Genomic DNA, 12,942 nt, shown 5'->3' with positions numbered 1-12,942 from the left:
AACACGCTACCTTCTGGCCCTTGAATGGCACTGTCCATTTATAGTGGGGACTCAGGTTTCTCCCAGCGAGCTGAGTACTCTGGAGATAACCTGTTACCTCTCTCTAACATTTGGTTCTGGCAGATGTGTTCTCCAGGGTTCTCTATAGCTGGTCTTGCTTGGCAAAGAGCCTTGAAAACATTTTCTCTCCCTTCTACAAATCGCTTGTCCTAGAAGAGCAGGAAAATTGAATGGCACCCAAAACAGCTTGTATTTGTGTTTTTCTGGAGATCTTTAAGGGGTGATTGGTGCTTGGGAAAGAATTAGTCTCTTGGTTTATGAAGCTAGATGCTTGTTGGTTTTATCAGAAAATGCATTCTGCTTAGTTGTTTACAATCTCAGGGAACACAGAGCTGGCCCCTGAGACCACCCGACTGATCTATGAGATGTTGTGACTATGGGCACAGCAAGAAAATATAAAATGGTGGGAAAGCCAAAGGTTTAATGACTTGACTCCCTAATTCCCGGGGAAGCAGCCCTCAAACATCGCCAGCCTTCACCTCCAGGAACGGAGAAAGGGAGACTACAGGCTAGATGCTCCTCAGGGAGAGTAGCTACGCTCATGTTTTAACTACTTAGTGTCAGTTACAAATCAGCTCTTTCAGGAGAAGATTCCTCTTGAGAAAATAGTTTGGACGTAAAAACATCCGCAGTTGGGTGGAAGTAGCCCGTGAGATGCCTTAGAAAACCTCTTCAACTCAGACTTGACTCATTACGCATAGGTGATGAGGGGACATGGGGTAGATGTGTGAAAACAGAACCTGCAAGGGACTCCTGTGTCAGGAGTCAGAGAACTAATGGCACTGACAGGGATGGGGGAGGGACTTTTGATAGTGCGTACATATGCATGTTCAAAAACGTAATCCTCACAGCAATCCCATGAGGTTGCAGGTAGCCTCTCTAAGCCTCGACTTGCACATCTGTAAAATGGGAATAAGTCACTAACCAAGGTCATATAGCTGGTAAGTGGCTGGACAAGCTCCATGTCTCGTGTAATTGTGTATATGACTCTCGTCTACTCCTCATGGCTTTGCTTTAACCCAGGAAGTGCTTTTGCTCCAAACACAACTGAAAAAACAAAATCCACCAAATCTGCTTGCTGGCCCTCTCTTTTTCCTGACTCCCCTCCCCAGGCTGGGAGCGTGACTTCATTTGCCCCACAGTCTTTCTTTCAAATATGTTCATAATTCTTAATAAGGTGTCAACGTTCCCACAAACATCTTCATTTCAGTCAGAAGTGTTACAGGCTGAACAAGTTCATGCTCCAACACCACCAGATTAGGCAATAAAAAAAGGGTATTGCCAAACGTGCAAAAAGTATACCCAAGGTGAGAGAGAGCATGGTTAGCTGACTCAAGAGTGAGGACAACAGTAGATTGTTTCCAAGCATGCTATAAAAGAACAATAATATAGAAATATAAAATAAGTCTATTTTAGGATAGATTGGTAGAGAACAAATTGTCTGCTTATGTACAAAAAGCTACAATTGCTCCTTCAAGGAAGTGGTTTGGTTGGTAGGGATGAAAACCCCCAGTGGTAGAGTTTCACACATCTGAGATTATTCTCCTCCTCCTTCTTGTTTTCATGGTCTTGGGCCAGTTATTTAACTTTTCCAAACCTCAATTTCCTCATTTGCCAAACAGGCATAATGATTCCTTGGTTTTAGGGGTTTTGTAAGAATTAAGTGTGTGGATGTCTCCCCATATTCTTGAAACACGATGAATGGCAGCCAGCGTTACTGTTGGAGTAGGTATGGAAAGAAACACTTTCAGACTTGGAAGTAGTAAAACCACATTTCTCTAAACATGCTTCTTGGCTCAGATGGTTTTCTTGTTTGGACAGCTCTCTCTCTCTCTCTCTCAATGTATTTCCTAGATTCCTTCCAAGCCAAAAACAAAGCACTATTTACAACCACCGGTGTCTGTAAATTGGTGAAACTCTAATGAGCTTTCTGAGAAGCTCTAAATTTATTCTCAATTTTCGAGGAAGGAGATCTGGAACAGAGAAATCAAATAAGATTCTCAAAGATGTAAGCTAGGTGTCTCTCAACTTTTATCTTGGTGCTTCCTGAAGAGGTGGTAAAGCGTGTCTCCTTTAGCCCTAAAAAATTACCTGAGCAACAGAGTTTGCCTTGGGATTTTTCATCAAAGCAGGGGCCACCAGGTCCATAGGAAATATTTCTGATAATGCAATTAGTCGGAAGCAAAATATAGCATCTATTGAATCTCATGGTCCTCTTTTGGCAACACTCTGTACAGGAATGCAAAGGGTTTTCCTCAGCGTGTGGTACGAAGGAGGGCCCTGATTTAAATTCTGAATCCCATCACCAGCTCTTCAATGCTTTTTTTTTTTTTCTTTTATGTTTTTCAGGTACTCTCCCCTAGGTATCGCCTGCCTAATTTGTGGGAAGATCATTGCAATCAAGGACTTAGAAGTGGTTGCTAGACAACTGGGGATGTACATGATCACGGTGATTGTCGGCCTCATCATCCATGGGGGCATCTTTCTCCCCTTGATTTACTTTCTAGTGACCAGGAAAAACCCTTTCTCCTTTTTTGCTGGAATTTTCCAAGCTTGGATCACTGCCCTGGGTACCGCTTCCAGGTAGAGAACGCAAGAAATCGCTGTTGTTTCTCTCTGCTCATTCCTTTTACTTCTTTGTCACTTCCTCTTTTTCAAAACCTTCCCATCACAGCGTTCAGTGAGAACACTTTGCACATATTTTTAAAATATTTTTGAAAAAGTGGAACACTTTAGATTCTTCGCTCCTTTTAGGAACTTTTAAGCTTTCTGATGAACTTTTTGCTGGTATGCAGCTGTCTTGGTACTATGATCTCATATTGTTTCCCAGGTGAATACATGCTATTCATCTCTAGGCATAATTTGCCACATATAGCATTAGTTCAGTTTTAAATGTTTTCCAAAAGGGTGTAACAGGATGTTATTTTATTTAAGAAATTCTCTCACCTGTGATTTGAGAAAGGCTATTATATCACTGTATTGGAATAATTTTTCAAAAGTAGGAGAACAAGGTTTTGCAGGGTAAACGGTAGGTTAGGTGAGATTTTTCAAACAAACCGGAAATCAGACAAGTCTTTGAACCTGTAATGGACTATTCTACCCCACTGATTTTGAGGAAAGTCAGGTTGGCATTGATTTGACTTAACATTGACGGAGAGTCAGTTGCTTCTTCATTACCTAGTCCCAGTGCCTCCCAGAAGCCAGTGAGGACTCCAGAGATATGCAAGCAAAAAAACCTCTTTTTTTTTTTTTATATCATCTTGGACTGAATTTAGCAAAAATAAAACCAACAACCCAACAAAAACAGATACATAAGAAACAGCCAGCAATGTAGAATTTCAAAGACTAAAAGAGTTTTATTCTTTCAGCCTGCAATAGTTGCTTTTATTTCTGCACGTGTAGCCTTGGGTCACAAAACAAAGACTGAGGCCATAAAGCAGGTGGCAGGGAGGCAAGTAAACTCTGCAACCCATAGCTCAGCGTTATTTCTGGAGTCACAGGTTGGCAGGTCCTTGTTACAGAACCCATGACCACTCACTGCCAGGGAGGCAGCTGCTCTGTGACACAGGGAGACTGCTTTTTTTTTTTTTTTCAAACTACTGAGCAGTCAGTCAGGTTTTTCTTAAGTGACCTAACAGGCCAATAGTGGTGACAACCTGGGAAAGCCAAATTATATTTCCATCTTGCAAATCAGTGAGAATTCTGTACTAGTAGAACGTGAGGTTTCAGAAAAAGCTAAAATCTATACAATTTGGGAGATCTAGATTCTGCATTCAGTTTCCCAAGATGAAGAGAAACACTTCAAAATTTCCTTTTTCCTTCTTGGTCCTATACATTTCTTATCGCTAAGTATCTCTATCCATAAAGATTTTCTCTTTTTGGTGAAAAAGTTAACTTCTTTTTCAAAAATGAAAACAATCATGTTTAGTTTTATTTTTGATTTCTGGTTATGAGCATGGTATTTGGTCATTATGAAAAAGTTCAGACAGTGTATAAAATTTTGGAGGAAAAAAAATGGGCAACACCACTGATAACTGGTAGTAAACTTTTCGTTAATCTTTACAGTTATGTACATTTCCAGTTCTTATTATGTATAGATATTGTACACTGCTATTTTCACTGGTCAACATATCATAAAAGTTATATCTATTAATATAGCTCTTACTATATCTATTACTACATATCTATTACTACTATTTTTAAACTTCATAATAATATACTGTAGGTACTACAATACATCCCCCACCCCAAATGTACATTTAAACCTTGTCTATTAAACAGGGCTCTGACAAGCATCCTTGTAAATACATTTCTGCAAGAATGTCTGGTGATCCCCTCAGGATAAATTTCTAGAAGTGGAATTTCTGAATCCAGTGGTAAGCACCCTGATGGTTTTGAAACATATCACCAGATTACTATTTAGAAAAGTACATTCGTTTATGTACCCACTAACTGGGTATACGAGTGTGCCTTTACCCACCTGCTCATCAACACTGAACATTATCTGTCACTTTAATACTTTCAAATCCTATTGGTGAAAAGTGATCTCACTGAATTTGCATTATTTTGATTACTAGCGAAGGGAAAACATCTTTTTTATGTTCTTTTTGACCATCCTTCCCTCCCCTCCTCTGCCCTGTGAATTGTTTGTGAGCTTAATTTCCTGTTGGGGTGTTTATCCTTTCCTGATTGGTTTTCAGCTCTCTACATGTATAGAAATATCAACTCATGTGTCATATGTTGTAAATAGTGTCCCCCTTCACTTGCCATTTGTCTTAAAAACTTACAGCGCTTTTTGCCACTAGCAGGTTTTAATTTGTATGTAGTCAAAGTTGTCAGTGTTTTCCTTTGGTATTTAGAACTTTGATTTTGCTTAGGAATATCTTTTCCACCAAAGATTATAAAATATAACTTTATATTTTCTTCCAATACCTTTATGGTTTTGATATCTACACTATTTCAAAATATTATCATTATCTTTTCTTTTGAATGACTAGACAATTATCCTAGTCCCTTTATAAGACAAAGGTAAATCTTAAAAGCATAGGGAAAACCCAAAATCATATTTAAATCAAAGACAAATTCTTGGGTTATCTGACCAAGACCACAAACATTAGACTCATATCTCCCCCTTGCCCTGTATTTCATCTGAAAAAAAATATGGTTTTAATCTTTGGTTAAAATGTGGCTTTTGCCTAGATGAGGAATTTCTTTTTAAAAAAAGTCACTGTAGCAGGAGTCACGTACTAAGAATTAACTCAGGGTTTATTTGCCATTATGACCACAGGGGAAAAGCCCTGGGACAGCCAGCGCTAAATATACTTTCCACCTCCTCAGACGTTGGACTGAATGAGGATGTGCAGGGGAAGGGTTGACCCCGTTTTCTCAATAGGCACAGAGGCTGGTGTCAGGGCAGCTGAATGGAGTGGGGACGGCCTGCGACACGTCTCTCTGCATCCCTCTGACTTCCGAGTGCGCTGTTAAAACTAATCTGGATTAAAAAAAAGAAGAATCTCAAGTACCAGACAGTTATTATTAGCAACGTTTGAAGACTGTCATATGGCCACTGAGGCAGGAACCAAAAAAACAATGTCAGAATGTCAGCCTGTCAACACAGGAAAGAGTTAAAATTCTCAAGTCCCAGTTTGGACTGATGGGGTACATATGGATTTTTAAGACACAAAGCCTGTCCAGTAGTGACATTAAGAATATTTTCATGCCTTACCAGTTGTTTTCTCCAATCTGTTGAATTGTCTAAAGACCCTTTGATGACACTGTGGGAAAATGAATGCAGTGATAATAATGGATATATTCCAGTCCTCCCAGCAGTGTCCTTAGATTCATACCGATGAGAATTCAGCTGCCAACCATAGCCACGCTGCCATTTCAGACCAGTCATGGTGTCCTGGTAACCTCAAAGGGGTCTTAGGAAAGGGCTGGGAGTGTGTGAGAGAGGAATAAAGGGACACTAACTTCTCATTAAAGCAGCTGGGGCAGCAAGCCAGGTACGATGGCACCCCAGCGTGTGAATGAGGCCAGACTCCAACTTTTCTCCCTGGGTTTATAAGGTTTTGGTAATGAGAGGTCTCCAAACATCCATTTCTTCTCCCCACCTAAGACCAAAGAGGAGGCATGAGAAAGACCCCTGACCTAAAATCACAAAGAATGTTCCAGTAAGATGACTCTGGTTTCCCTAAGGTTGTTAATAGGGCTTGTGGGTCCGTGGGTTGATAAGATGCAGATCTAGGAGACCCTAATTTTAGAGCTTCAGGGACCTTGGTTCTGCGTAGGCCCTGGAATCTGCGTTTTACTTAGCATGCCTGAAGCTGACGGTCCTGTCCCACTCTCTGAGAAACTGACACCTCTGCAGGTGTCTTTGTCCAGCTTGGCTGGAGCCCTAATTCTGACAAGTAGAAGGAGGGAGCTATGACTAGGGCTGTAAATGCAAGAGAGAAAAATGTGCTGTCTGCACTGGGGACAGTTTGCTAACGTTTGAATAAGAGAAAAGAGAATGGACCACAAGGTACTCCCATGGCAGTTGGAATGTTCTACATTGCTTTCCATATCACTTAAACTTTGAAGCAAATCCGCCTGCCCTCCCATCACCTCTATCCACATGGAAATAATATTCTGGCTTTCAGCAACACTTACTCTTATAGGTCTCCTGTTTTAGAAGACACAGAACATGTCAGGAGTTCTGGCCTTTGAGATTGATTCATATGGTCGTGAATTCCCATCCCACGCCTGGGAGGAGTGGGGGTGAAGTCACTCCATGTTGGGTCTTTGATTAGCTCCAGAGCACAGGCTTTTCTGCCCTATGTCATTGGAGAGACTGTAGAATTGGCAATGACCATTTATCAGGGAGTTGGACTGTCTGTGAGGGTCCGCAGTGAATTGCTAGAAGCTTGGATTCTTGCTGAATGGTCCTTAACATATTTGTCCAGCATTCTCAACATTAGCAGGCCCGGCTCAAGGCAATTCCCAGGGGCTAGATACAACCCATGTAGTCATCTTGTTGGAAACAGTGTTTCTAGCATGAAATTATGGGTCATTCAAAAATTCCTCATTCCATCTTACTGTTGATAGCTGATCCTTTTCTGACACTTTTTTTTGGCAGCCCAATTGATGTGGGCAATCACATGGGCTTCAATATTTAATCCAAGATGGAAACAATGACCAAAGGGAAAGGAGAACTTGAAGCTCTGAGTAGATCTCAAAAGCTAGAACCAACAAAAATATTTTGCTGACTATTAGCATCTTAATAAGATTGCATTTGAGCCCCCAAATCAATGGGCTTTTTTCTTCTTTATTATTAGAATTAAATTTTATTTGGATTTTATTTTTTTAATTTTTACTGGAGTACAGAACTCTACTCTATACTCTGTAATGGCCTATATGGCAAATCGATGGTTTTTAATTTAGCTCCAGACACTGCTTTTTTCAAGTCACATTGATTGGAACAAAAGAACAAAAGCTTTGTGGTGGCATTTCGGTTTGTGCTTTGTCCTGCTTCTCTAAAGTGGACATAACTCTTGTCTCTCTCTCTTCGCCCCTTAGTGCCGGAACTTTGCCCGTCACCTTCCGTTGCCTGGAAGAAAATCTGGGGATTGATAAGCGTGTAACCAGATTTGTCCTACCAGTTGGAGCAACCATTAACATGGACGGTACAGCCCTTTATGAAGCCGTGGCCGCCATCTTTATAGCCCAGATGAATGGCGTCATCCTAGACGGAGGCCAGATTGTGACCGTAAGGTGAGTGAAATGGGTGGTGTGAAGCACTGAAACAACTTTTTACCTTATCCCCTTCCACGCTAACACCATTTCACAGAGGCCACTTGAACTGCTGTTCTCCAGTTAGAAGAATGGTGGAGGAAGTAAAGGAGAAGAGGAGCTACTGGCAGGCTCAAAGGGAAGATTGGTTCAGGAAGGAATCAGGCGCATACTAATGCCTTATGTTTGTATTGCCCATGTGAAATTGCTTCAGAAATTTGATATTATTTGATTTTTAACAATCCTGTGACGTTGCAAGGCAGTTATTTCTATGATTATTTAATAGATGAGGAAGCACAGGCTTCAAGGGGCATGGTAGTTTGTCTGAGGCTGTAATACCATCAGTAATGAGCCAGCAGGGCTGTTACTGGGGCCAACATCAACTGACTCTGGATCCAGTTTTTCTTTCATTAAAATACGTTCCCTTCAGCATTCCAAGGAGTGACGGCAAATATGATGAAATACAGGGAGGAAGAGATTCCTCAATATAGCATAACATTATATTACAAATAAACAGCAAATACATTTTTTTGTTTTTACTAAAGGTATTTTTACCATATGTATTCATCATTTTAAAAAATTCAGAAAGAATACTTTTCCAAGACGTCATTAAAAACACAGCACTTCTCTGCAAACTTAACGATCACACCTACTTACATATATTAATTTATCTAATCCTCACAACCACCCTATGAGGTATGTACTTGTCTCAGTCAGCTCGGGCTGCTGTAACAAAATACCATAGACTATGGCTCAAACAGCAGATGTTTATTTCTCACAGTTCTGGAGGCTGGGAAGTCCAAGATTAAGGTGCCGGCGGGTTCAGCTCCTGGCTTGCATATGACTCTGCCTTCTAGATGTTTGCTCACATAGCCCTACCTTGGTGCATGGAGAGAGAGAGCGAGCTCTCTTACATCTCTGCTTATAAGGGCACTAATCCCATCATGAGGGCTCTACCTTCATGACCTAATTACTTCCTAAGGCCGTATCTCCAAACACCATCACATTGGAAGTGAGGGCTTGAACAAATGAATTCAGGGGGGACAAAACTCAGCCCATAGCAGTATTGCAGGGAAGCCTCAGTTTCCTGTATAATGGGTACAATAATCACGTATTCTAGTGTGGCTGAGAGCATAGTCACCTGTCAATAAATGTTAGCTACTAGTATTATTACTATTACTGATGCTTAATAAAATACAGTACTCCTAGGATATGACAGAAAACTGTGACTATGATATAGTGAGTGCCGTGATGTTACTCAGTGGAAAACATGCTTCAGGTCAGATTATCAAGCCATCTAAGTCCTGTCCTAACAGATTGCATGTGAGACTGCCAATCTCCCTTGCTTTAAAATTCAAAGACAAATAGAGCTTCTTAATGGCCCTGAATTCTCCCCATTGATGAAGCAACCATGCTTCCCATCAAGCTCACACCATTAGATGAGGACTTCGAGGTGGGAGGATGTACCAGTGAGTGACCAGGTGATTGAGACTGTGCTTGAATTATTTAAATTTATCCTTTATTTTAACAATGATACGACTGAGAATTTTCACTGGACAAAGGATAAAGTTGGCCAAATATATTTAATACTTATGCCCCTGGCAAGTTCAGCTGAATCTGCCATATCTGTACATGTCACAAGGGCTGTCTCTGGGGGGACCGCCCCCTCTCCATGGAGTGTATGTAGTTCACTGTCTTCAATTTAGTCAGAAAAAAATAGCCAAGTCCAGCTTCATTGCTGTGCTTCCAAGTACATTCCTCATCTTTTCATTTCCCTGCAGGCAGGAGAACAGTGGCCAGGAATTCTCAGCAAATTCGTTAAGTCATAGCGTTTTCAATGTGAGGAAGAATCAAGGGACATCAAAAGCCAGTGTGGTATTGGAATCAAGCAGACAAGTGTTCAAATCCCAGCAGACCATGTTCAAGCTGTGTGACCCTAAGTTTCTCCACCCTTCCAATCAGTGGTACTACCGTATGTACCTTGCAGGGTTACTGTGATGTTCTGCTGTGATTAATGTGTGTGTGTGGTAACTTGTACAACATCCAAGAACCAGCCATAGGGAAATGAGTCAGGGAAGGACAGGAAAATCAGGAGGGGATAAAAGGACAGGGGGAGATCACCGCCCAGGGAGCTATTAGAGGACTTACAATGCCTCAGACACTCCACCTGTGGTTGGGTGAGTGTATAATTGGGATGGAGGAACAGAAGGAGAACCAGCCACCAGGAAGATTTCTTTATAGGATTTTGTCTCACACAACCAAGGGGTAACAAGACAATGTGGCCACAGTACACAGGGATGTGTAAGAGTGACTCATGTAACAGAAGCAACTGATGTTGTAAACAAAATTGCCGAGGCCAAGATCATTGGAACTTGGGAAGTTCCCCTTCCCTGGTGTTCTATCCATCTTGGGAATATGACTGAGAATTCCCACCTGCCAACGCTTGGGACTAGGGATGTTTTCATTGCAAAGCAGCTCCGGTTGCAATGTGCTGGCCTCTTCTAAGTGCTTTATTTCTGAGCTCCTGATGCCTCTACAAGTGAGACACCATTGTTATCTTCTTTTTTACAGATAAGAAAATCAAGGCACAAAGAGGTTAAGTAAGTTGCTCAAAGTCATGTGGTTAAGTGGCAGAGTTGGGATTTGAACCTAGGGCATTCAACTCTAGAACCTTCACTGATAACCACTACACACTACTACCTCATATGACCTAGATGGATCTCCCGCAAAAATGGAGTTCTTTAAACCCTGACACCAACTCCACATTAATGGGGCGGGGGAAAAGCAAAGTTGGGTTCTAGATCCCACCTAGGGGAAGTGTCTATTCTGTGAAAGCCTAAATGTGGGAAGGATGGCAATATGGAAAAACCAGTGCAAAACACAAAACCTCCCAGGGCCTTTCTTTCCTCATATGTAAGAGTAGGTAAATTTGGGTTCCTCTTGACTGTAAGACCAGGATTCTATGCTTGGACACACCAGTTGGCAAACCAGTTTGGGAGTCTGATTCTTAGTTTCAAGCCCGAAGACCCACTGAAAAAATTCTGGAATCATATAACCACAAAGAAAGCAGCCCCTTTTTTCTTTTCAGCAGCCAGAAAAGCAAGTTGGAAATCCATGTTTTCATAAGCCTCCTTCCATGTAGAAATGATAGCTTTCATAAATAACATCCAGAAAAGAGGAGAAAAAGTCACTGCCCTTTGCTGGACTACAGAGGCCCTCTGGTGTCTAGACAGGGCCCTTGAACCCTAGATTAAACCCTCTTCCGGACACAACTTCAAAATGGTGCTGGGTATGCCCTAGGCATTGCTTGGAAAGCAAGGGATGAGATGCTTCAGAAGGAAAGCCTCCTGTTACTTTATTGTCATTTCTTGGCACCCTCTTTCTGAATAATGTATTTTCCAGCCCATGGTGAAACGTCCAGGCATCTGAACCTTAATGTCATTCGGAATTCTTCTGATTTGTTCTCCCGATGTCCACTCAGTTGAGTCTGGATACTTGCTGTTCTGAGCTCTCATGTTAACATTGGCAACCTTCTCAGGCTCTTGCCACATAGACTAGAAGTCTCTGGTTCTCACAGAGACGTAAAGGGGTAAGCAGAAATGGATGCTGTGGTGTTCCTGTGGAAGGATTAAGGGTGACTTGTTTTTCTTCTTTAATATTCCCTTGCCTGCTTTTAGAGCCACGCTTACCTTGTTTGAGCCCTGTGATATATTCAGTGAATTGGATGTCATGATGGGGGTAAGACTCTCATCCATGAATTTATAAGTTTCCATCAAGGTTAAGCAGAATCCAAATAGACCCTATTTCCTGGGTCTTGGTACTCCAGATTTCTTTATTCCTTGGGAGGAAAAGGGGATTTTATGACTGCCGGGAGAAATTAGAGCCGAGAATTGCCTGCTAGGGATGGTTTTGCCGAGACCACTTTCTCTTCCCTTGACCGGGCCTTTTCTGTTCTCGCAGCCTCACGGCCACGCTGGCCAGCGTTGGTGCAGCCAGTATCCCCAGTGCTGGGCTCGTCACCATGCTCCTTATTCTGACGGCTGTGGGCTTGCCGACCGAGGACATCAGCCTGCTGGTGGCTGTGGATTGGCTGCTGTAAGTGTCTGTGTGTGTGCTTCTGCTGGGGATGTGAACACTCCCCGGGGGTGGATAAGACGCAAGGCTGCAGCCAAGATCTTCACCAATCGCCATGAGAACTCCCCTGTTCCCTTCCTCCTTTCTTCCCTCCAACATTTGCTGAGTGCTTATTTGGGAACCAGAGAAGGAAAAGAATCTTTGAGGGCTTCAGAGTCTAGCGGAGGAAGCAGGTAAATTATAATACAAAGTTAAAAGCAAAGCTATAAGGGACCCATATACCGAAGCAGGCAAAGGATCTCAAAGCATTATGCTGAGTGAACGAAGCACAAAGGAATATATGCTGTATGATTCCATTTATATGATGCTCTAGGAAAGACAATATAATCTCTAGCAATAGAAAGAGATCATGGTTGCCTGGGCCCGGAAGTAGAGGCATGAGGATTGACTGGGAAGGGCACAAAGAAAGCTTTAGGAGGGATAGAAATGTGCCATATACACAGGTATGCGCAGGTGTCCACATTTGTCGAAACTCACCATACCACACGCTTAAAATGGGTACATTTTGTTGTATGTAAATTACACTTCAGTAAAGTAGATTTAAAAAGAGCACACACATAGAAGAATAGCGATAGAGACAGACACACATCCCAGTCTAGGATGGAAGGGCAGAGTGCAGAAATCAGAAAACAAGGAAGATGGCTGCTGAATTTGAGGGCCTACTATGTGCCAGCTGCTACATGGAGCCCTTCACCGCTGCCTCTAACAACTGCCATTTTATAGATAAGAAAACTGAGGTTTAGGGAGAATGAATAGAGATTTGGCCCTACGTCTGCTTGGCTTTGGAGGCCACCAATTCATAATCATGGCCACATTCAAGCTTCTAAAGGCAGTGATAGCTGAGCTGGATCATAACGGGTAGGTAGAAGTTACCCAGGTATCCATAAGTGGGGGGGGGGGAAATAGGACATTCCAGTCAAGGCCAGCCCACACAAAGGCACTGAGGCAACAAATCGTGTGGGGACCTATGAGGGGTTT

General features: G+C 42.1%; 1 protein-coding gene across 1 annotated transcript in view; it reads left to right on the top strand.

Moving 5' to 3' along the window:
- Positions 1-12,942, top strand: part of SLC1A2 (solute carrier family 1 member 2) — a 49,542-nt gene that overhangs the window by 21,167 nt on the left and 15,433 nt on the right. Inside the window, exons 7-9 of the mRNA XM_061203244.1 lie at positions 2,410-2,643; positions 7,618-7,812; positions 11,791-11,925. Of these exons, the coding sequence (XP_061059227.1) occupies positions 2,410-2,643; positions 7,618-7,812; positions 11,791-11,925 (564 nt within the window). The remainder of the gene's footprint in view (positions 1-2,409; positions 2,644-7,617; positions 7,813-11,790; positions 11,926-12,942) is intronic.

The sequence above is a fragment of the Eubalaena glacialis genome, chromosome 10, assembly GCF_028564815.1.
Source record: "Eubalaena glacialis isolate mEubGla1 chromosome 10, mEubGla1.1.hap2.+ XY, whole genome shotgun sequence".
Taxonomy (NCBI): domain Eukaryota; kingdom Metazoa; phylum Chordata; class Mammalia; order Artiodactyla; family Balaenidae; genus Eubalaena; species Eubalaena glacialis.
This window is presented reverse-complemented; position numbering and strand designations above follow the sequence as displayed.